The sequence below is a fragment of the Echeneis naucrates genome, chromosome 3, assembly GCF_900963305.1.
Source record: "Echeneis naucrates chromosome 3, fEcheNa1.1, whole genome shotgun sequence".
Taxonomy (NCBI): domain Eukaryota; kingdom Metazoa; phylum Chordata; class Actinopteri; order Carangiformes; family Echeneidae; genus Echeneis; species Echeneis naucrates.
In genome coordinates, this window is record NC_042513.1 from 12,375,567 (window position 1) to 12,400,175 (window position 24,609).

At 41.6% G+C, this 24,609-nt stretch overlaps 2 protein-coding genes across 2 annotated transcripts; one reads left to right on the forward strand and one right to left on the reverse strand.

Annotated features, from left to right (window-relative positions):
* The first annotated feature begins 453 nt into the window (after nucleotides 1-453).
* trpm5 (transient receptor potential cation channel, subfamily M, member 5) lies at nucleotides 454-21,351 on the forward strand. The gene is made up of 27 exons (XM_029498507.1): nucleotides 454-465; nucleotides 1,311-1,427; nucleotides 2,918-2,985; nucleotides 3,955-4,111; nucleotides 4,225-4,405; nucleotides 4,854-5,020; nucleotides 5,142-5,319; nucleotides 6,644-6,708; nucleotides 7,816-8,001; nucleotides 8,301-8,400; nucleotides 8,568-8,686; nucleotides 9,014-9,355; nucleotides 10,350-10,493; nucleotides 12,868-12,991; nucleotides 13,149-13,294; nucleotides 13,947-14,059; nucleotides 14,162-14,263; nucleotides 14,686-14,944; nucleotides 16,929-17,047; nucleotides 17,148-17,280; nucleotides 17,354-17,528; nucleotides 17,725-17,893; nucleotides 18,020-18,198; nucleotides 18,431-18,563; nucleotides 18,761-18,833; nucleotides 18,980-19,070; nucleotides 19,169-21,351. The coding sequence occupies exons 1-27, from the start codon at nucleotides 454-456 to the stop codon at nucleotides 19,309-19,311; spliced, it is 3,795 nt and encodes a 1,264-aa protein (XP_029354367.1). The 3' UTR covers nucleotides 19,312-21,351.
* traf6 (TNF receptor-associated factor 6) lies at nucleotides 19,139-24,558 on the reverse strand. Its single transcript, XM_029497708.1, has 8 exons — nucleotides 24,405-24,558; nucleotides 23,487-23,812; nucleotides 23,089-23,239; nucleotides 22,531-22,689; nucleotides 22,330-22,401; nucleotides 21,919-21,996; nucleotides 21,497-21,820; nucleotides 19,139-21,057 (listed from the first exon to the last, which is right to left on the reverse strand). Exons 2-8 carry the CDS (start codon nucleotides 23,810-23,812, stop codon nucleotides 20,461-20,463), a joined length of 1,707 nt encoding a protein of 568 aa, XP_029353568.1. The 5' UTR covers nucleotides 24,405-24,558; the 3' UTR covers nucleotides 19,139-20,460.
* Nucleotides 24,559-24,609: the final 51 nt, after the last annotated feature.

Here is a 24,609-nt window from a genome sequence, read left to right on the forward strand (position 1 = left end):
CGCAGGGCTCACCATGCTCTGTTGGTACACAGTGGACAGAGGGTGATGATTGGCTGCAGCTGTCTGCACTGGAGGATGATGGGAGTCGGGGGAATTGGGGGAGGGGGTCCATGCACTGCCTGGTGAGGAAGGCCCCTGACAGCATCAATCAAAGTCCCTGAAAGCCCAGCACCATTTTTTTTACTGAGGCTGCCTATGTGATCACTTCTATCTGAGAGCATCCCACCTTTTCATTCAGACTGTGTGACTGAGTCCATCCTGCTGAATGCAAATGATTAGTGAGTGAAATGATCCCAGAGTTGCAGCCATTATGTTCTGTTCATTATGTTGTGCGTTATATATTTTTTTTCTTAATGAAGTTTTGCTAAGCCTCAGCAGTGCCGCTCGCCCTCAGAGGGACGGTGATGAGTGGCCACTACAGGCCTTTCTGCCACCTCAAGTCTTCCTGCCAACATGAGACTGAAAGTAACTGTCTGGTCTAAATATAAAGTAGCACAAGTCAGGAGATGGGATTTAGCTGCAGTTACATATAGGTCAAAACTATAGTAATTAAAAATGAATTGCTTTAATAGTTGGGTTTTTTTTTCTTTTGTCCCCAGTGGAAGAAGAGCTGAGCAGAGTTTGGAGCTCTAAAAAGGGCCTCATTTTTGTATTTGTTTTCAGCTGAGTTAACTTCATGTGAATTGTATAATAATATCCACAAGAACACTTTTTTGGACTCATTCTCACTCTCACTATGATAGCAATTAAAGTTCAGTCTGATTTGCTGGCCTTTGGGGGTTATAGGTCTTCAGCCATGGTTGTTAGTGATGGTAAGGAAGCAGAGGGGCCATTTACTTTCTGCCACTAGATTTGTCTGGTGACCTACAAGCGTTCGGTCCACCTCTGACATGACCCAAACCTTCATGTGGGCCTACAATACTGGCTTAGTGCAGAAAGGAAGGATATGTTATCATGGTGTACAGACTGTCTCCATTTGACTCACATTAAGTATGCCAAAGGGGTTTGAGTGGTGCAGTGCAGAAACTAGTGGGAAAAATGGCAATCAGAAATGTTTTTGTGCTAATCAATTTTCCATTCTGCTGATGAGCAATTAACATTTTTAATTTGGTTTAATTGATTGGTAGTGCACCGTGGAATGTAAGTTGACTTGAACAGTAAAGTAAAGTCAAATTGTATCTTGGCGCAGCAGCTATGTTTTGGTCCTGATGAAATCAGCACTTGACCAACATGCAAAGTAAGGATGTGAAGCTGTGACAGGATTGGCCTGGAGGGAGAACCCTGCCTTTGTCCCACTTCCTGATACCCAGGTGGCTGACCTGAGGAAGGGAAACACCCCCACCCCCAGCTCTTACAGGTGTGGTTTGGCAGGAGTCGTCGAGGGGCATTTCATTTCAGACATGCAGCAGATACGAGACACACCTCTGGTGAGTATGTACAGTGAACTGTCATTTTTCCTTTCATTAAGTTTAAGCAGGTTTATGAGGAAGAAGGTTTCTTCCTAAAATAAATATCTGTGATGAAAGGTGCTTTTAGACATAGTATGTGTGCGCTTCCTCCACTCACCCTTTAAATTGTTATGTCAGGTGCAGCAGCGCAATATGAGATATTCAATCTGGGATGTATGTGCTATACAGAGTAAAATTAGATTTTAAATCCTAAGGCTTTGATTCCACATTTTACATGAATATGGAGTAGAAGTTAGGAGTTTGAGCCTTTTCTCAGCTGTACATTTTAGAGGTAAAAATGTACAAGCATTTCTCTTAGTCAATGTTAAATAAAGGTAACATTGCTTAGCTGTGATGTAAAACAGAGCATTCTTTCTGCTGCAGAAACATCAGGAGTTGTATTTACCTTAACATTTCTCTTCCTGAAGAAGAATGGTTTTGTATATGTGTCTACGCTGGATTTTGGTCCCTCCAATTTCACACTTAACCAGATTCTATAGTCGTGTGTTGGTTTTCTGCAAAGATACAAATAGACTCAGACAGGCCAGATTCACCCTGAGAAAAGAGAGGTTCCTTATACTGGAGTTGAAGCAAGACAGAAGTGTAAACTGGAGTCAGGTAAAGTGTAAGTTAAATTAATTCAAGGAAGGAAGGAAAGTGTGTTTTTGCGTGAAGGTATTAATTTCTGTGAAACACACACACACACACACAAAGCTGGCCCTCCTCTCCTCTACCTTTGCATGCAAATTGTTGTTTTTGCATGTCCTTTAGCCTTTTCCCTCCCAGACCCAGACCTGTAGTCAAATAAAGATCCCACAAGCTGCTCACTTAAATTCATACAGGTGGCTAAACTCTGAATGGTGTCAACCATGGCACCACAATTTTATTAAATTGCTTCTTTTACTTCAAGCTGTGCGGGGTAACCACTGTTTTGTATCAACGATTGGGGCACTTGTGTTTCATTTTTGTTTTTAATCATCTTTCACCAGCAGCCCAAATGCCCATGCAAATCAAACTGGCTAATTAAAGTCTGTGTTTACTCAGGCAAACGGATAATCTTTTCAATAATGAATGAGTTTACTTTGTGAATTCAATGTAGTATATTCCTCTGAAAAGAATCATCCAGAGATAAAAGACAATGGCTGTTTTCAGTGTAAAACAATGACTACACACCCATACAAGACAAAATTCCAACAGCCACATTGTGGAGACTTGTATCAGAAGCGTTTGATTTTCCGAGGCTCAGTGCTGTGGCCCAGTTTTCTTGATTTCATGTACTGTATGTGAGTGACAGCAATTTGTGTATTTCAAGTTCAAACATCAGACAGGAAGCTCTTTGCATATGAAGCGAGGATGAAAATTCTGCCATCTTTGCATTGACCACAACTACTTCTAACAAGCTTTCCATCTGTGTCATAGTACATCTAGAGCGAAATGGGCATAATATCCGCACGTTCATTTGTTTGCAGGCAACACTGCAACCTCAGACACGATGCCTGCGATGTGGGGATGCACTGGAGTGGTCAGAAGATCACAGGTGAGTGTGTGTCTGCGTAGAGAAGTCAGCTCTAAGCCTATTCCCTCCACTTGAAGTGACATGAACAGTACACTGGTAGAAGCTTTCATCCATGCCCACTTACAATGCTGTTCTATTCCGGATGAAGAAATCACCATAACATCGTCTGAAATAGATTATCGCAAACATCCAGATCAGCCAAGTAATTAGCAGAGTATAAGTGGAAGAGGTGCCACAGGACGCAAACATTTGTACAGGGCTAATACTCCTTAACTAATTCCAAGTGCATTTTTTAGATTTAAATTATTCATGGGAGCTGGTCATTATTTCCTAGCTGGAGAAATGAACGCTTGAGTCCAATGTTAAAACTCTGAGAAAAGCAACGTGCTACATTTTTGATACAGAAAATTAAAGAGAAAACAGCTAAATCATAGTTCACTTAGAGAACCTCCAACAAGGTGAAATTGTCCAAATGAGCTACTTTACTGATGGATTTTGTGTGTAGATTATTTATACCCCCATCCTGTCTGCATCTGCCTCAACCTAATATGCATCCTGACCCTTTTGGGAAATACTAGGGCTTTTTCCAGCTAAGAGTGAATGTGAGGGTTAGAGTAGAGAGATTAATGAGTTATGCCCAATTATATGCTAAACAGACATTTCCATAGAGCCACTATTGGCCTCTTTTGATCTACAGGGATTGTCAAAAGCACATATATGGTGGCATAAATCTGTCGTATACCGCTAATGCTATTGAAATGTATTTAATTAGTATTAGAAATAACATCCAAACAAAGCAACACAATTACCTTCTCGACAAACGAAAGTGCAATTTGTCAGTGTACCTTGGTTAACCTGCATTCAGTAGGGACCAGAAAGCAGAAAGGTGAGTTTTAAAACTCAATTTTTTCCAATGGAGAGTAGGAAGGCAGAAGATTGTTTTTGGTAGCAAAGACTAATGGACACATTAATTTAATGTGTTTCTGTCAGTGTCCTGCTGGGCTGCTCCTGCTGCTCCTCAGTGGACGAGGCACTGGAGAATGTGGCCAGAGGCCTGGCCGGCAGGATGAAGAGGGAAAAGAGTCACTGGGCAGCCGGACGAGTTGGTGACATAGACTTTATTGGCTCCACGAAAACAAGAGGAAAGGTGAAACCACAACACATAACAAATGCTGAGGTTTATATAACAGAACAAGAAGAAATGGGGGAATAAATGTTTTCGAGCAAGATGCTGACATATCCACTTGTCTTTATATCCAGTTTGTGAGGGTGTGCAGCAGCACAGACCCGGTGCTGATCTACCAGATGCTGACAGAGGATTGGGGTCTGGCTCCTCCACACCTGGTGGTGGCATTGGTGGGGGGAGACGAACTGGCTCAGATGAAGCCCTGGCTCAGAGACACTCTGAGAAAAGGACTTGTGAAGGCTGCACAGAGCACAGGTTTGAATCAAAGGGGTTCTAACTGGCTTTGGCTCAGAGAGTCTCTGTTACCCTCTGTTGACTGATAGCAGGACTGCAAGAAACATCACAGAGAGATGAAAGCCAGTGTTTTATTTAGGTCTAAAATAAGAGTCATGCATTATTAATTGGGTATATTTAATGTGATTTTTAATTGCATGATTGGTAAAATACTTTCATGAATTTTCATGTATGGAAGACTCACAATGAATGCACCACAGCCATGAAAGACGATAGTCTAATTATTATCATCAATGGATCAGTAGCCTTTGTGAAATCCAGAACGCAACTCTAGTTTGATACAGACACATAGTAAAGATAGTTTTTTTGTCCATATTCCAGACTTACACATGCGCACACGCACACACACACACACACAAACACACACACATCCTCACACGCTGTAGTTTATTGCTTTTCTGTTCTCCAGGGGCTTGGATTTTGACTAATGGCCTTCGCTTTGGCATCACCAAGCACTTGGGCCAGGCAGTAAGAGATCACTCCTTGGCCAGCACCTCCTCTAAAGTTCGAGTCGTGGCCATTGGCATTGCACCCTGGAACATGATTCACAACCGAGAAGCTCTCCTTACTGCCAAGGTTCCAGGGCACACAAACACACACAGCTGACAGCGTTAATTAATCTCGGAGCAAATATTTACACGTCAGCGTGCTCATGATGTTGTCTATCTTTCTGCACACCTGTATTCGTCTTCTGAAGGTGGACGAGCCTGCCGCATACAAACCACAGGACTTGCCTCATGGATCAGTCTATTCCCTGGACAGCCACCACTCTCACTTTGTGCTGGTGGAGGAGGATCCCAACAAACCAGGGGCCACCAGTGAAATGAGGGTGAAGCTGCTCAAACACATCTCTCTTCAGCGCACTGGTTATGGAGGTAAAGCCCTTTAGGTCACAGCTGTAAATTCATAAGGCAATGTACCAATGATGAAGCCAGGATTTGGAGGGACTTAATTAAATGTTAAAGTCTGGCATTTACCCTTACGCAAAGAAAATTTGCAGAAATTCAAACTGTAAAATGTATTTAAATATTTAAAGTTAGTACACCTTCAGACAAATGGTGCCTTTCAAGCTATTAAATAATATACCATGTACTTTATATATTATTTAAAATGTGTTCTTTATTTCACATAGTACAGGTAGCTGCTTCATATACTGATAGCTTAAAAAAAGCCAGTGGTTCATATTTTATGACTTCTTCATATGTATTATTGTGTATATCATGCGCCTCGAAAAATGCATACAAGTGCACATTTTACTCAGTTCTCTCTCTTTTTTTTTTTTGTATGACAGCAACTGAAACTCTGCTAAGAACTCCTCACAGCCCTCAGGGAGTAAAACCATATATATTCTAAAGCCTGAGCTCACCACTTATGATGTTTCTACACTCTTGTCCATCGAGTATTTGGTTTTTGGTTTTAAACCACAAAAATCAGGAACAATCAAAAGCTTTCTAAAATTTTCTCTACAAATAATGTTAACACAAATATATTAAGTACCTTGGTGCCCTGTTTACATCTATGGGTGGTAGGTAGCAGTCAGTCTCCTTCTCTGTCTGTATAGGGGCACTGTTCTGCTTCTTTGTGTCTTATATCGCCAACAACAAATGACAGCCAGTGGAGGAGTCTAAACAGATGTCACTCTTATATAAATAAATAAGATATAGGTTTCCAGCCTGGCGGCAGAGACCTCCTAGGTGGTTCTTAGCGCATGTGTTGTGAAAACGTACACAGAAATTAGAAGAAAAACTTTTTCCAACCATTTTCATGCCATCCATTATATATACAACTTATCTGTGCGGGTCACCAATTACGCCAATTAATCAATTACAATTAATAAGTACATATATTTGGAGCATCGGAGGGACCCAGCACAACAGCGGCACCACTGTTCCACCTTTTTCAGAACAGTTTCAGTTCTCCAAGGCTGTTGATATTCACCAATCATATTACCTCATGGTTATGTTTAACTGCTCACAACAGGGAGATAGGGGAAAATCAGCAAAAACAGATTTTTCACTTTGTGTACACAAATCCAGACAGTGGGTGTTTTACAGGTGACAGGAGGAGCTGAGGCCCTTCCAGTCAATATTGTCTGCCAATATCAGGGTGGTAATAACCATCGAGACTCTGGGATGGAAATTACTTTGATTTTTTTTTTTTTTTTTTTTTTTTATGGATGTTTTCTTTTTGTTCTTTTAGGCGCAGGCAGTTTTGAGATCCCTGTTCTGTGTCTCTTGGTCCATGGGGAACCCAAAGTCCTGAAGGTAAAGTTTATTTCATGTTTTATGCTGTTGCTAGGCAGTATGGTGACATAGTGATTAACACTGTTGCCCCACAAAGAGAAGGTTGTGGTTTCGGTTCGTGGGGCCTCTCTATGTAGATTTTGCATGTTCTCCCCTTGCCTGCGTGGGTTTCCACTGGGTACTCCGGTTTTCTCCCACCTTCCAAAAACCAGGTCACAAGGGGTGCTGGTGCCAATCCCAGCTCACGACGGGTGAGGGCGGGGTACACCCTGGACAGGTCACCAGTCCATCACAGGGCCAACACACAGAGACAGGTGTGAGTGTGAGCGGTTGTTGGTCTCTGTCTGTCTCTGTGTGTTGGCCCTGTGATGGACTGGTCACCCGTCCAGAGTGACCCCGCCCTCGTCTGACGTGAGCAGGGATTGGCTCCAGCACCCCTTGTGACCTGAAAACAGATAAGTGGTAGAAGATGAATGAATGAATGCTGTGGCCTCACAAACAAGAAGGTTCTGAGATTGATTCCCAGGCCTGGAGCCTTTCTGCATGGAGTTTGCATGCTCTTTCTTTGCCGCTGTGGGTTCCCTCTGGGTACTACGGCTTCCTCCCACAGTTCAAACACATGCACGTTGAGGTTAATTGGTGAATGTGAATGGTTGTTTTTCTTGACACTGTTTTTTGGTGGGCCTGCGATGGACTGGGTGTACCACGTCCTAGCCTGGAACATTCGCTGGGAATGGCTCCACGGCCCTGACATATAAGCTGTTGACTATGAATTCATTAATTAATAAAACTAATAGACCTAATCAAGAACACTCATGGCACAACTGCAAAGATGCCTTTTTAAATCCTCATCTGTTTTGCCAGGTAATCTGATTTTGAGCATTGGCTCTGGACCGCTGGTGTAGATCGGTGCTCAAAGTAACAGTCCAGAGCCGCGCTGTGAGATGAATGACTTCTATTAACCCAGAAACCAATCCCTTTGACGGAAAAGCCTGGCTGTTTATATGCATAAATAGAACTATAATTGAGGAGATTAGAGGCAGTTTACACTGATCGATATAACTCTTTGTCGATCCAAAGTTTTTGAGCAAAAAATGATGTTGGTCTGAAAACTGTCCTTTCCCACAGAGGATGTATAAAGGTATCGGCAATTCAACACCATGGCTTATACTGGCAGGCTCGGGAGGTGTGGCTGACATCCTCGTCACGCTGATGAATAGGGGATGCTGGGATACGGACAGTGTTCATGAGCTGCTGCTGGACACCTTTCCAAATGCCCACCATAGCACAGACATCAGTAACTGGGTCAAGCTGGTGAGAGTGATGTGCAAAGCATGGATGTCGGCACATACACAGATATGCACACATTTTGAAGAGTCACAGGAAAATGGGGCACAGTGGGAAAGATTGAGAGTGAAGCTAATGTAGGATTGTCATTCTTATCTTCAAAATTTGTATGTGATGACCTAATTAAGGATATGAAGGAGGAGGGAGAGATACAATAAGATAAGATATATTTTCAAGCCGATGTACACAGAGAAGAGATTGTAAATATCCATTAATGTTTATAAACTGCTTTTTAGTAACTAACTGACTGTCATCCTGCCAATCAGATTCAGAAGATACTTGATAATTGTCATCTCCTCACCGTCCATGACCCTGAACAGGACAGCTCTGAGCTGGACACAGTCATTCTCAAAGCTCTAGTCAAGGGTAAAGTATTCGTGAGAGCTGTGATATATAGCAAAGTCAAAGGCTGCACAGTTATAGGTTGTGTTATTGTGCGGCTGTGTGGAGATAGAACCTTGAGATTTTGAACTCCTCATTCTTACCATCTTTGCATCTTTTATTTGCTATGTGTTGTATGTTCCGTGTATCAGCTTGTAAGAGCCAAAGTCAGGAGGCTCAAGACTTTCTGGATGAACTCAAGCTGGCTGTGGCCTGGAACCGGGTGGACATTGCCAAGAGTGATATCTTTAATGGAGACGTGGAGTGGAAGGTACGATTGATACAGCGTAATTTAAGAAGGGGTTTGCCACATTTATCCTCCATGCAACGTGTTTAACATTGTAAAGTAAATAAATGTCTCAAAACAAAATTTCAGCCCTGCCATACCCAGAGGCATGCAACAGGCATGGCTGAAAAAACTGTGGCTTCGTTGCACGAGCAGTTCTTTTATTTGTAAACCCATTTGTCATCATTAAATAGCTCATTAAATAGTACAAGAATAAGAGTGGAAAACCACTGTAGAAGATAAGAAGCCAGCAGTTACATTAGCATTTTCACTGCTGTGAGTTATTGGAACAAATACTCATAATCTTTTCAGGCATGCGACCTTGAAGAGGTGATGATGGACGCCCTGATCAATGACAAGCCAGACTTTGTGCGCCTTTTTGTGGACAACGGTGTAAACCTGGGCGAGTTCTTAACTTACGGTCGCCTTCAGGAGCTGTACTGGTCTGTGTCAGAGAAGAGCCTGCTGCACAACCTGCTTCTCAAAAAGTATGAGGAGAAGCAGCTCCTGCTTGGAGCCGCCAGGACGCCAGGCCTGCCTGGGCACCACCCGCCTGAGCAAGGGAAACCCCGATTCACCCTGTACGAGGTCGCCAAAGTGCTGAAAGACTTTCTCCATGATTCCTGCAAAGGATTTTACCAAAAGATGTCCACAGTGAGTTTATTTTGTCACAGAAGGTTCAGTAGAGTTTATACGCTGCACTGAATAAAAGGTATAGGTTCCACCTTGTGTGGTATCTCTCAGGCTTTCTCAACATTTTAATTGTCACACTCTAAAGTCTGTGTGTCCTTGGCTTAGGTTGCATTTGTCAATGCACTGTGAGCAGAGACTGATTTTGCCCTCTAAACCCTGCAGAAAAGTATTTTTTATTTTTATTTTTATTATATATATTTATTTATTATATATTTTTATTTTGAAAGGCCTGCGATGTACAGGTTTAAGGGTAAGCTTGCCTCCTCAACAAAAGCAACTCTTAAATCGCGACCTCCTGTCACACCAGTGAAAGTTGATCTTCTGTCCCATCAAGTCAGCTTCTCTCCAACACTGACCTCACATTGCTTTACACTTTGGAAAAGTCTTCATTTGTGTTATGTATAATCCCAAGCTACCTCATCATGAATTAGAAAAATTGGATATGATCTTTTTGAAAAACTAGTTTTCCATCCTGTATGTCAGCACGCAGACACTCAGATTTCTTTCTGAAGTAATCCTCTGCAAAGGTTCGCCCTCCCACCTCCTTGTCCGTGGGGGGGTGCAGTCACATCTTGAGAAGTCTTACCTAAATATAGTCTCAGGATGTGAAAATGAATTACTACTCTCTGCAGTGTGTGTTGCTTGTTTTGTTGTTTCATGCTATAGAAAAAGGCAAACATGTCATTATATGTTCTTACTTGACATACTTTTTTTTTTTTTTTTTTTGCTGGCTTTCTGCCTGTCGAGAGTCTTTCATAGAAACCCCTTCACTTCTCTCCCAGACTTTATATGTGTCAGACAAACAGACAGACTACCAGGCAAAAATAACCCCCTTGGCAGAAGAAGTTTTTTGGTTTTACAATGACTGTTATAGATTTCATGACTTATCTAATAGCTACATGCTCTGTATTCTGAGTAAATTGAAGACACGCAGTGTACTGTCTGTGCACTCCAGGAGAAGCCAGCAAAGGGTCGACTATTCCACAGCCAGAAGAACCTGGCTGAGTTAGAAGAGCGCTGTGAACATCCTTGGAGGGATCTCTTCCTCTGGGCCGTCCTTCAGAATCGACAGCAGATGGCTAACTATTTTTGGGCTATGGTCAGTCTTGTCAGTGTCTCTACTCAGTTTCATTCAAGCTCATACTCACTCAGTGCCGAGAGCTTCAATCAATTAAAGACGAACTTTTTCTCACAATGGCAAAAAAAGCAATCAAAAACTAAGACACTCAACCCAAACTCGCCAAACTTAAGTGAGACGATTCAGCTTCAGCGTAAAGATGAGTAATGTGGGTCAGCATGGTGCAGGTGCAGGTTCAGTCCTGCCATATGAAAATGTTACTCCAGATAAAAGAGCCCAGCAAACAGCATATTTACCAAGAGCTGAGGCGAACTAAAAAGCTATCTTATCTCCAAGAACATTATTCAAATGAAGGTCACATTGCTTGCTGGGGCAATATATTTCAAAGACGGCACAGCAGTGGTGAGGTAGTGCAGGTGTGACTGAAGTCCTGAGGAAGTTAAAGAGAAATGTATCCTGACATGTAATTGATGCACTACGAGTAGTTTCAATGACACCATCCGATGGTAATTGCTCTTTGTTTTCAATACATTTTCAAGGCACCTTTCATTTCTTCATTGCCCTTTTCCGATCCAAGGGAACCAATTACTGTAATCTCATAAGCGGTCACTGCAATGTGCTCCTTTCCTGCCTCTTATTTCAAATATTATCTGAAATTATGGTAATTGCATTCATTTTGTGTATTCCCCACACCCCCACCCCGGCAACCCGTTTTACCACTCAGGCTCTGGCTAGGATATCTGCATTCATAATTTGATTGTTTGAAGTGTCTCTCACTTTGGAGGTCTCATCACAATTATCCTTGCAAACTGGATTATAGAAGCAAATTATCTCAAAATGAACAGTAAATTTATATACAATGTATGCAGCATAATATTGAAAAAAAATCTTTAAATAAAGAGGTATGAGGGGCAGACCACTAAATCTCACTTCAAATGGTGGATATGTAATGTGACAAATATGTTTATTTGTCACATTGGTCTGCCAAAAGTTCTGAAAAAAAAAATCACCAAAGTACAGGGCCATCCAAGGTTGCTGTTAGCTGTTGATTATAGAATATGACAATATAATAAAAAAACCAGAATGCACTATAATACCATAAGAGATGATGACAGTGGTTTTCTACAAAGGATACACTAATGGCTTTCCTCGTGAAGAGTACTTTGGCTATTGGTTGCCTTCAGTCTTCTGTCCTCACATGTCTGATGGACAAGAAAGAAAATCTATGTATCTTAGCTCCCAGCCTGAGTAACATGGCGCAAACAGATATTTGACGTAACTGTACAAAAACTGAAATGTTTCTGTGTCACACAGAGCTTTTGGAAAGACAAAGACTAGCTGTTTTCATGTCCCTGTCTTTATGCTAAGGATCTTCATATTCAAGAGAAAGATATGAAAGTTTTATCAACCTTTTTAACTATATCAGTTGTTTTGAATATCCTATCCTATGTATTAAAAATCATGCAAAGACTACATGCATACCGAACATTTGCCAACAACTTGGCAAATTGATTTAGACATTTAGTACACTTTTCAATTCCCTTCAGTAGGTTTTGAAATCCACTTACAGAAATTATGATGCAGATCAGCTTACACTGTCTAGCATACATAGTGACTATTATAGCTGCTATGATGAATAGTTCATTTAATATTGTTTTTCCACCAAAAAATTTATATATTTGGAATGAATGGAATATATTTGTTGTTTTTGTTTTGTTTTTTTTTTGTTTAGTTTTTTTTTTTTTTTCGCTTTTTGTCAACTTCTCTTTATTTATAAGACATACAAATCCTTAAATCCTTAACTCTCTGTCTCCATTGGTTCACTTCAATGATTGATCATTCTCCTCATGATATGTTTTTGGATTTTATAAAAAAAAAAAAAAAATCACACATGAACTGACAAGGTTAAAAAAGTGATTTTGCTTCTTCCTCTGGAGGCTTCTGAAGTGTAATGAATAGGCCAGAAAATGCAAAAAATATTTGAAGAGTCCTTCAATGTTATTGGGGAATTTTTCTATCTCAGTAGAGGACACCACTTTAGCCACATCCAAGGCAGCGTTTGGTATTTGAGTCCTAGGGAGTTGCTAAAATTCAAAACATGTTAATACAACCTGCTATCAAATCCCAAACAATGGACAAAACACCTAGAAAAACTGGCTCCTGGGCGCAGACAGGTGAACCACGGAGACTGTAAAAGCTTCATATTGAACACATAGTAATTGCACACTGTGGCTGTCACTGCAATTGACATGGCCAACTCAAACAGTGAACCTTTAGAAACAAATGCCAATGATAGAGCTCACTAAAAGTTAAACTAGATTTCTAGTTTAAGCCTCCCTTTAGTTCCCCTCTTGCAAATCCATTTCTTGGATTCAGCTTTCTTTTAATCCTGCAGGGCCCTGAGGCTGTGGCAGCAGCGCTGGCAGGTTGTAAGATCCTCAAAGAGATGGCACGACTGGAATCTGAGGCTGAGTCTGCAAGAAGCATGAAGGAGGCCAAGTATGAGCATTTTGCACTCGGTGAGTCCAAATACCATCTGATGACAGTGGTTAGTTGTGTTTTTAGGCGAGATAAAGGTCAAACATAGAAAGAGGTTACTGGAGAAAGTAAAATGTGTTTCTGAATGTGGCTGCAGAAAATGGCGTTTAACTCTGTGTACCTGTTGTACTGTGGCAGATGTCTTCGGGGAGTGTTACTCAAACAGTGAAGACAGAGCTTACGCTTTGCTAGTGAGGAGAACACACTGCTGGAGCAAATCTACCGTCCTTAACTTGGCAACAGAGGCAGATGCCAAATCCTTCTTTGCCCACGATGGAGTTCAGGTAACATGGAGATACAGCCATATGCTCCACTTTTGATTCCAATTCAGCTGATTCTTTCAGCTTCAAAGTATTCTGCTTTTGAAGAAGAAGCATTAGAGATTTGTGTTTTTTACTTTCTATTTCAACTTCACATTGTTTACTGTTCCATAGCCTCTATTCACTTCACAGTTTTGTCTAAATGTCCCAGTTTTGTCATTAGACAGGCATCATTCTGAGTTAAATGGTACTTCAAGTAGTAGAAAAACACATGACATTGAAGTAGTATTGTAGTTAAAGCACAGAGTTGGAATAATACTGCCTATTTCAATGGGACGCCATATTTTGGTAAATGTGTAATGTTTCAAGAACATGTAAGTGTTTTTGGTCCATTCCTGGAAGTGACATCTTTGCAGTCTGCCACTAGACACTTGTGGAGAAGGAAATGGTTGATACATGTGACATGCTTTTATGAGGAGGGAAAATTAGATTTTTTTCCTGAGAACCATTGGAAACCCCCTGTAAGACGCTTCCATGGATACAGTCACGAGACTGTAAGAAAGAGTTATTAGCAGGCCAGTGGTGCCCTCCTGTGGTTAATATCATTTACCTGCTCAGTTAATTTGTTTCTGTGGTAAAACACTGTGATGATTTTCCCCTGAAACATCCACTGCAGGCTCTCCTCACAAAGATTTGGTGGGGAGCCATGACGACAGACACAGCCATCTCCAAGCTAGTGGTGTCTTTCTTCTGTCCGCCGCTCATCTGGACCAACCTCATAAAGTTCAGGTGATCGGTCTCATGCTGTCCACCACAGTTGCCTTTGTCATGCAGCTGTTTTATGTGTTGTCTTGTTGCATGCACTAACACATTTGTGTGTGTGTTTCTCAGTGATGAGGAACTTGACAATCGTAATGGCCACCAACAGTTCGTGGAGCTGGACAGTCTGGACACAGAAAAGGCTCTGCTGTTAACTGACGATGACGACCCTTTGTGAGTTGACTGTCATGTTCTATTTCAATTGATCTTGAATCAAAATAGTCTTATCTATCTTTTCTACATCTAAAATCTGCACAGCATAGCTGCACGAGCTGCACATGATCTCATCTTAAATCCATCTTAAGAGTTAAAATCCCATTCACATCATTAATTCACTTTTGATTAATTTTTTCAACATTATTTTTCCCCAAGAGGGAATGTCACTTGTCTTTTGGCCAAGGAAAATGCACACAGAGTTAAAAAAGCTAAAAATAACAAAATAAATAAATAAAAAAAGAAACAACCAAACAAATGCTAAAAGGTACCACATGATCTCACACAAAAACACATCTGTGACAGCATAAAACAAAACCTGGAGTGCATCCAGCCAGCATCAAACATCAAAGCACCTGAGCGTCCTTCTCACTCTCTTCCAGGGACTCTCCACCTGGAGATCCAGCTGCCCAGAGCTGTGCCTCTGTCTGGTGGCGTTTCTTACTACGCCGCTGGCGTCGCTTCTGGAGCGCCCCCGTCACTGTGTTCCTCGGAAACGTCCTCATGTACTTTGCCTTCCTCTGCCTCTTCACTTATGTCCTGCTACTAGACTTCCGTCCGCCGCCGCCTGTTGGCCCCGGAGCTCCAGAGATCATGCTCTACTTCTGGGTCTTCACTTTGGTGCTGGAGGAAATTAGACAGGTGACCATCATAGCAGCCAGCCTGGATAGCTTTAAAACATACTGTCTCAGATCATGATCATTTGATTTTTTTTTTTTTTTTTTGGGGGGGGGGCATCCGCATCTGTTAGTCTCTGTTTTGACACCTATTTTGAAAATGCTCAGTTTTTATTAAATGTGTCTTTATACCTGCCAAGTCAGGCACTTTATGAGTGGGAACTGATGTGAATTGCTACGTGAGCTCATTGTCTCTGGGGTTTTAAGGAGTCTTCGACCTCTCTGTCTGACTCCCTCCCACTGGACCAGGTCAGACAAGCATGAGCCCTTTATTTCACTGATTTCATTCAGACTTGCTCCCTTGGGCACAAAAGGCCCAGGTGAGACAGTGTTTCACCGCAGTTCCCTCGGCTTACTTTTTCAATGTGAAAGTTCCTGAGCTCTGTCAAGCCCGTGGTACATGTTTCCACAAAAAGAACAACAGGCAGCTCTGGCATGCTACCAAGCCCAGCAGGGCTCCTGTGCCTTCAAAGGGATCGCTCTAGGGTGCGTGCATCTCCCTACAAGAAGATATTACTGATGCCAAGGCCTTGTTCTTATCATAAGTGTCAGAACAAGATTAGAGACTGTTGGTTTACCAGCTTTTCAAATCTAATAGATGGCTTGTTTCAAGACATCTCACTCTCACAGCTCACTCACAGCTTTTACAGCCAATATGCTGCAATAGATGGTTTGTGTACATATTTAGTAGCATATTGTACAGCATGGAAGCTGCCCATTATATTTAATGGGGGTGTTGTATAAGCATATAAAAGATTGTTAGTCTTAAGCAGATTGCTTCATCTATGCTTGTGATTTAGTAGAAGATCAGATCGCTCTTTATGTCCAATCAATATGTAAAACCAGCTTTCACAGTCTTGCCACTGTGGATGGCCAAGTTCGGCCCACAAGTTGGCCAAAGCAGCGTAACATGTAGGCCTTGCATGGTTTGTAGCAGCTATTCAGCCAGAAGACAGAGCACTGTCTCTCGGTGCACTTACAGATGCCTCCATCGAGCCACGAGGCACACTCAACCCTACATTTCAGGTGCAGCAGACTTTCAGAGCAGTGAGAAAGTGGGACACTGCAGCTGCTTCTACAGCAGCACGGCTGTGTGTCTGTTAACTGCTTTTCGGTTTTGCAAGTGTGTCTGAATATGGCCGCAGTTTTTGACCTGACATATTAACAAGCGAAAATATTACTGACCTCGAATAAAAAAAAAAACAAAACAAAACCTTTTTCAACCGTCAAACATGTCTGATGGTTTAGAAAGATTAAAAGGTTTTATGCTCCTAGAATCAATAAGGCTATGAATGTATTTTTATATTAAAAAGAAAGCATAATTTCTTATATTTTAAATTTATTAAGAAGGATATTTTCAAAATGTACCAGTTAATAGAATATGTTTTGTTGTTGATTTAAATATATAAATGTTGATATTGTTTCAGCCAAAAGCAAACTATATATATATGTATGTAGTTATGTATATATATTTAAATGATACAAACGTTTTCAAGGATGCAGACTAAATCAAAGCATTGTATACAGTTTAACTTCCTAACACTCTGCGTCCTTATATGAGGCTGTTTTCTTCGCCAATATATTTATTTTTGCTGAGCCTAAACCTGCTGGCCTCATTCATGGACACTTGTGTCTGTCATCTTGTGTTCACGAAAGCACATTACAATGATCAGTGTACAAACAAAACGGCCAACAAATTGTACCAACATACATACCAAATAAGAGATCAAGTTTCAGGTGGATGTTTATTTTCTGACATACAAATATACATATATGTTAGGAAAGCTACTGAAGCACATAAAGAGCATGCAAGCAGAACATTTTGGAATCAGAAATGAAGTTAAGTCTGACAACAGAAATAAATGTCAGGTCACATTTTTCATACTGAAAATGACCAAGAGGACTACTACTACTGTTTATAGTAAACTGTCATCCACCTCTTATGACAGAGCTTTTTCACGGATGAAGAGATGAACATCTTGAAGAAGTTCAAGCTCTATGTTGAGGACAACTGGAACAAGTGCGACATGGTGGCGATCTTACTCTTTGTTGTTGGGGTTTCGTGCAGGTAAAAACAAAACATAAACCTAAAGTGAGTTAATGAATGAACCAGATGTAATGAATGGATAGAGGCGGAAAAGTCATGTCTATTTAATTTGATTTCTCAGGATGGTTAATCACACCTATGAGGCAGGACGGACTGTGCTGGCCATAGACTTCATGGTTTTCACTCTACGCCTGATCCACATATTTGCTATCCATAAGCAGCTCGGCCCCAAAATCATTATCGTGGAGAGAATGGTGAGCAGACAACTTTATAAAGGGGGAAATGCTCTCTGTCAAAGATACAAACGTGTCTGTGTCTCCCTTACAGATGAAGGATGTTTTCTTCTTCCTCTTCTTCCTGAGTGTGTGGCTCATTGCGTATGGTGTTGCCACCCAGGCCCTTCTCCATCCAAATGATCCCAGGATTGACTGGGTGTTTCGCAGAGCCTTGTACCGCCCTTACCTGCACATTTTTGGCCAGATCCCCTTGGAGGAAATAGATGGTAAAACTACAGTGGATATGAATTTTTCTGCATGTGTAAAGATGATAAAATGTTCAAATGGGTACAGCGCGGCGCGACAGTTTATTTTCATGTCACATTTTGCTCTCTTGTGCAATTCAGATGTGGTTTTCTGTTGGCCTGAATGTTGAACTGAACGCTAATCAAATTTTCTTGTTCTTTCATAAACGGAGCACAGCTGCTCGCATGCCTGAAATTAACTGCACCGATGACTCTGAGGAGATTATCAGGGGCCTGCGGCCGCCATGTCCCAATATCTATGCCAACTGGCTGGTCATTCTGTTGCTGGTTATCTTCCTTCTTGTCACTAATGTTCTGCTGCTCAATCTGCTGATTGCCATGTTCAGGTGGGAATCCATAAAACCAACTGTGTTTTTAAATAAATTGAGCTTGTTTAAATTGTAATATTGTTTTTTTTTTTTGTTTTTGTTTTTGTTTTTTTTTGGGGGGGGGGGGGGTTTACCCATTTACAGCTACACATTTCAGGTAGTGCAGGGTAACACAGACATCTTCTGGAAGTTCCAGAGATATAACCTGATCGTGGAATACCACAGCCGCCCAGCACTGGCTCCACCCTTCATCATCATCAGCCATCTCTCTCAGCTCCTCCTCAGCGTGGTCAAACAGCCTCAGTCCAAACAGGAGAGCCTTGGTAAGAATGAGCAGGGATTTTTATTTCAGTAAAGACTATTAGAACTGCTAGATTATTTCATAACTTCAGGATGAAAGGCGTCTTAGGCAAAATGAAACACTGTGTGTTTATCTCTGTCCTTGAAAGTTGCCTGATGGTTCATTGGTTGTCATATTGCTTCCTTGTGTGTGTGTGTGTGTGTGTGTGTGTGTGTGTGTGTGTGTGTGTGTGTGTGTGTGTGTGTGTTTTCCAGAGAGGGAACTGCCGGTAGGGCTAGACCAAAGACTGATAACATGGGAGACGGTGCAGAAAGAGAACTACCTGGCCAAACTGGAACGCCAACATTGGGAAAGCAGCGAGGAGAGACTCAAGAGTACCTCCTCAAAGTAACTGTCATTTTGCAATTTTGTTACAGTAGTTAAACTGCTATATACTCCAATTATAGCAAGATAAAATCAACACAAACCCATTATACACTACCTGCCCAGCACAAGTTTATTTTTGAGTGATGCTGCCCCCTGGTGGGAGAAATGATTATTGCAGCTTATACTATGGTTTTAGCTGGTTTGTGTTTGTGACCAAGGGTTCAGAGTTTGCTGAGGATTGTTGGTGGCTTTAAGGACCAAGAGAAGCGGCTGGTATCCATGGAGACTCAGGTAAAGCTGAACAGGTTTACCTCAACACACACAGTCTGGTTGCAGTTCCCTTAAGTTTGTTCCATTTAAAAAAAAAAAAAAAAAAAGCAAAACTGTTAAGGGATCTCATGCAGTTCACAGAACTCCCAGTTTTCACCCATCTCTAGATCAGATATTGTGGAGAGGTGCTGTCTTGGATGGCAGAGTGCTTTGCTCAGAGTACTCTTCAGTGTGGGAAAGACGCTCCAAGAGCTCCAAGTGAGTCACAAATCAGACACAAGACAGATTTACTGATATCTAATAGCTATATAATTAAGCTAAAAATTCATTAATATTAACATGGCATTCAATTTCAGCATCTCTAACAGGCTACAAGGCCAGCAGCAGCATCAAAGATGCACCTCACAGTGAACCAGAGAAAGAAGCTAAACAGGAAGACAGGGAAGCAGGCCATCCAGGATATGGAGCTAACAAAAACTTTCCTTATATAGATGAATAAAAGTGATTACAGTAGCTCATAGCAGGACATTCTGAACTATGACACTATATGTAAGATTATCCTGAGCTTCATTACTTGGGGGGGTAACTTGATTTGGATTACTGTTTAGTTTAAATTAATAAAATGTTTGTCTTCACTGTCTAACTGCTTTTCTTTAGGGGCAGTTGTTTCTAAGAACACATTATGAATATTTCTTCAGCTTTTATTGTCAGATATTCTCTGGATATTTTTGACACCTCTCTAATAGGACATAATTTACCACATTCCTAAGCCACTTATGGAGTAACATTTGTTTACATGACACAAACATAGAGGAATAAAACCTTTTTTCCTTATCATAACATATCCATGTAGAGTCTGAACTAGTGGAGGAAAACATGCTTAACTTTAATTTATGCCCATTTCTATCAGCATTGTGTCAAATGCTAGTCATTTTTCATTCAGAATAAAGGTAAAACTGTCAATTGTCAATCACTACATTGCAAGGCAAAAAGCAAAAGCAAAAAATGGAATCCATCAACTAAGCTTGGCAACTTTAAAGGCTTAAAAGGCAGTACATTAATTAAAGTAAAGAGACTGAACCAGAGTGCTGGATTTATGAGTACTCTATAGGTCACATTAACGCAGGAGCTTGTGCAGAAGGCTTCATAAATTCTGTCAAACACAGCATGACTAATGTGGTTAGCTCTAATATATTCAACCATTCAATCAAAATATATACTATGGTGATGAAAATGAGTGAACAAAAAAAATGTTTAAAAGACATTGTCAATGTCAGTGAATCCCACGAACAGAACGTTGACAATGGCAAAGCATTAAAAGTTGATTAGTGACAGCATGAGTTTAATGATTGATATTTCAAAACTTTACAATGATCTTTGTTAGCAAAAAAAGTCCAGTTTTTAAAAATTCTTTTTATTTTATTTTTTGCTGAGGTGACGGCACAAATTTTAACATTAAATGAAAAGGATTTTTAAATACTAGCATACTTGCTGTTTCTAAACTTAAAATGGCTCTCAATGTTAATCTGCATCTTCGTAATGCCACCCAATAAAATGAGCTGAGCAGGATGGAAACAATGGTAGATGTATTGTACTGTGCTCTCAGCATAATGATGATACCTTAAATATGAGTTTGACGTTAGTCCTTTTAAACTGATGCCTCTGGCCCTCTGGGCTGGACTGTTGGTCCGTCACGGTGAGGCATATTGTCAAAACGTGGTGTCACTTCACAGCGGATAAGCAGGGTGTCATCTTTAACAAAAGATCTCTGGGACAGCTGTTGCAGGTGCATAAAGGTAACATAGCCAAATCCTTTGGGGTTGCGCGGGATAGTGGGCTTCTGAAAAGCTTGAAGATCTGGCTTTGTTTCCATCACTTCCATGTGATGCAAACCCTCAGGACCGTGGTCTAGGATGGCAAGCCGGATGGTGCCTTGAAATGGCCAGGTCAGCTGTGCGTCAAAAGCTCCTTGCATGGTGTGAACAAAGAGGGAGATGTAGTTGGAACAGCGCATGGCATTGGGGGTCTGCAGGTGCAGGCGCAGGCACAGCTTGTAGCCTGGACAACCTGTGTAGAAGCCAGGGCTGTGCTCAACCACCGGATGGCCAGCTTCTTGGTTCCGCAGGTGGCCAGAGAAACCTTTGAGGCGCCAGATGAAGATACCACGGCACTGCTGGGCCTCCAGCTCCTTAACCGTGTCCTCCAGGATTGACACCCTCCGCCTGAGCTCTGCAAGTTGGCCCACCTGTGAAAGGGAAAGGAAATGAGGATGGTGGCTTTTTAAAAAGGCAGACAGCTCAAAACAACATGCTGCCAACAAAAATGAGCCATGAGAAGATGAAAAGGAGCTAAGATTTCAGGAGAAACCTCATATTTGAGCTAATGAAAGTTTATTTTTGATCACCCCTACTTATTTTTTCCTTGTGGATGCTTCTCCATAAATGTCCAAAGGCTAATTAAAGAAAGCAGTTATTGACACCACACTGGTTATGTTTTTGTTTGCCTTTGTCTTTTAAAAGCAATAAACTAACTTTATGTGAAGTGATGAGTGTGTATTTGGACAATTATTGCAATGTATCTATTAAACTAGGGTTAGGAGAGGGATGTGCTGCTACAAATAAACAGAACTGTGCTGATTCATACAAGCCATACAAATGAACATATAACATATAGATTTTCCATACCTGTGTTTCTTTACAAATGATGAGCTCACGTAGCTGGTGATCCTGTTTCACTAGTCTTCCATCCATCTCTCTGATCCTCTGCATCTCTTCACTGGGCTGGGATGGAGCACAGTTGCTGCTACAGCTTACTGGTCCTCTGGGCCCACTACAGGCTGATGCCATCGCTGTAGCTCCTTGATCCTCAGAGGACATGGAAGGTCTGAGCGCCCAAAGGGATTTCGGTGCGGTGCCATTGATGCAGAGGCCACGGAGGAACTCAGCCATGTATCGCATATGCATCTGTGTGAACTCCTGCATGTGCTGAGCCAGGTTGTGGCGCTGCATCTACAGAGACAGGGTAGTTTTTGACATCTGGTCTGCTCAAGGAGAATTTGTCTTTCAAAATCTTTCAAAAGGTGTATTTGTGACATATGATCACCTACCCGCTCCTTACAGCCAAAGATGCTGAAGTTACAGGCAATGGGTGCTTTTGGGCAATCTGTATCACAGTGAGATTCCAACTGAAACAAAAAACAGCATCAGCTCAGTTTCATTCTTATGTGTGCATTCAAATCCTATTTTCAAAAAGCATTTCCACAAGTCTGTATAATTGTGAAAAAAAATGTATGAAGTAGCCCACAACAATTGTTCAGTCAAAAAAAATTTGAAGTTATTCTTTGCACTTGGTTTTGCAGAAGTGGAGGGTGCTCACACTGACTGGTTGTCTGATGTGAACTGGTTCCACATTGTTAAATAAAAGAGAAGTTTCTGTAAACATATGTTCGCTGATGCAGTTTACAATTTTCTGCTTTTCACTGAAGACATTTTGATTGATTAGACACTGTGGTGCTCACCTGGTCTCTGATGAGATCCATCTCACAGTACTGGCACTTCATTATGGCAAAGGGGCACTGCTGCACATGGAGCTTTAGGAGAAAAAAAGCCAGAGCCAGACTGTAAGGAGACTAATCCTCATGGTACACAATACAGCAATGAGACTCTGCTGAGTTAGGTATTCTTTAAAAAAAAAAAAAAAAAAAAAGAGTCAATGGTACCTCTTGCTCCTCAAAAACAAAGGATGCCACACAATCTGGACATGACATGGGTCTCCTTTGGCACTCAACAGTTGTGTGCTCCTCTAGGTGGCTCTTTCTCACAGTTTGTTGGCACTGTGGGCAAGACACGGTGGCAAACTGACACAGTGCCAAATGATTCTGGAAGAAAAACAATGGCATTAGTTTTATCTTGCAGTACTACAGTGGATGCTCATGTATAACACATTGTCTACACCAGAGGAAGAAGAAGCTCTTCATTTGGCATCTTTACTATTTTCTACATGCAAGAACGGGGACACAAAGTGTTAGAGCCTGTGAACTCCCTCGCTACTCTATGGTGCACAGCGACGAGTATAAGATGTTTGTTGGACAATGTTTTTACATCTCCTGGAGTTATCATTAGTCAGGAATGCAGGTTGGGCACATTAAGCCCAAAGATACCTAATTTCTTCGTCGTGCATCGTGCACATTTTGTATGGTTTGAGTTCATCTTGAAAAATCTCAATCCTCATTGATTGAGCTTTATTCAAGGCAGCTGGCGGTTTTAGAAATTCTCACCTCTAAATGTCGCAACTCCATTTTCTCACCACAGCCAGAGTTTGGGCAGCGAACAGTCAGAGACAGGATCTCCCGTTTGGCAAAGTTATCAGGAAACAGCTGCTCTTCTGACAGCATTACATTGTCCACAGGGCATCTCTGTCCAGTATCACTGTTATGCAAGAGGAGAAACAGAAATCATTTGGGCAGAGAATTAATGTTATCAGATTCTGCATGTTTGAATACTTGCAGCAGTGAAAATACTGTATCACTCCAACAAATGCCTAGAGGAACATTTGGACACATTGTTTTGTTGCAGATAAAACAATCACAGGCCTCCAATAATGTGCCAAAGAGCTGGTGTTAGCAAATGTGCAACAGTAACCTTGCTTATTTTTCAATGTTGGCCAATAACATACCGAATTGACTTCTCAATGCAGTTCTTGCAGAAGCGATGACCACAGGGTGTTTGGACAGCATTCCTCAGAGCCATGAGGCAGATGGGGCACTCATACTTTCTCTCGAGGGGAGGGTCAAACTCCACATCATATCCCTGAACAGGGAGAGCAGCCTGAAAACCGCTGGAGTTGCCGCTGGCGAAGGTACCAGGACTATCTGATGGGCTGAGAAGAGACTCGCGCTCCTTTTCCAACATTGTATAGGCACAGCCAGACACCTCTCTGCCAACAGGTGCTTCATAGCTGTCCTCCTCCAAGCTCCCCTTGTTGCTTTCGGCGCAAGCCATCTGTAGAGGGAAAATGGACAAAATGTGGATTTTGCCTGACCTTTATACAAAACACCAATAGCAACCATCAAGGACCACATGGCTTAGGATTATTAACAAATGCATTTAGAGGTACGTTCATGACGCTTTTTTCAGCATTATGCAGCACAAATTCGCAATGACACAATTAATTAAGCATTAATAATGACCCGGATGGGGCTAAATAATGTTAAGCGCCGCTTATACCATCACTGATTTGACATAAAGACAGAGGAATTTTACATCCAGTTTTTGATTTAAAAAAATCCCAGCCAACACTGTCTACAGACTTTTAAGTAATTTGGTTGTGCTTCCTCAGCCTTGAATTACAGACGTGCTGATGTGAGTGAATTTCTGCAGCTGTGCAGCCCGTCTACTAACTATACTTTAACCCTGTGGTTATAAAACAGGCGGAGGGGGTGTCGGAAGTGGAGCTGTGAGGATTTGTCACACATCCAACTAATAAAACAGGGTAGCCAGTGTTGTCACTTCATGGGCCAGTCATGCCCTTGGATGCGGAACTGCAACTTCGAGTCACACTGGCTTGAAAAAAGATTAAAAGTAAGATACTGACCAGAGAAGCGGGCAGGGACCACGCGTCCTCAGCAGCAACGCAGCCACGATCGCACCGAAAGTGAAGACTTGGGTTGTGAAAGTAAAACTACTTACAATATCCGCTCCTTTTGCCGTGAAGACCTTAACCTGATTAGACTTTGCGTTTCTGAAGAATTTCCTGGGTTTTTTTTTTTTCATACGTCATCAAAGATGACCGATGTGTC

Coding starts and splice junctions, on each gene's coding strand:
- traf6 (XM_029497708.1), bottom strand. CDS start 23,812: ATGGCTTGCGCCGAAAGCAACAAGGGGAGCTTGGAGGAGGACAGCTAT. Junction 21,997..22,329: donor TGGATCTCATCAGAGACCAG/GTGAGCACCACA, acceptor TTTTTGTTTCAG/TTGGAATCTCACTGTGATAC. Junction 21,821..21,918: donor TCTTTGGCTGTAAGGAGCGG/GTAGGTGATCAT, acceptor CTGTCTCTGTAG/ATGCAGCGCCACAACCTGGC.
- trpm5 (XM_029498507.1), top strand. Junction 1,428..2,917: donor AGATACGAGACACACCTCTG/GTGAGTATGTAC, acceptor ATTTGTTTGCAG/GCAACACTGCAACCTCAGAC. Junction 12,992..13,148: donor GTATGAGCATTTTGCACTCG/GTGAGTCCAAAT, acceptor GTACTGTGGCAG/ATGTCTTCGGGGAGTGTTAC.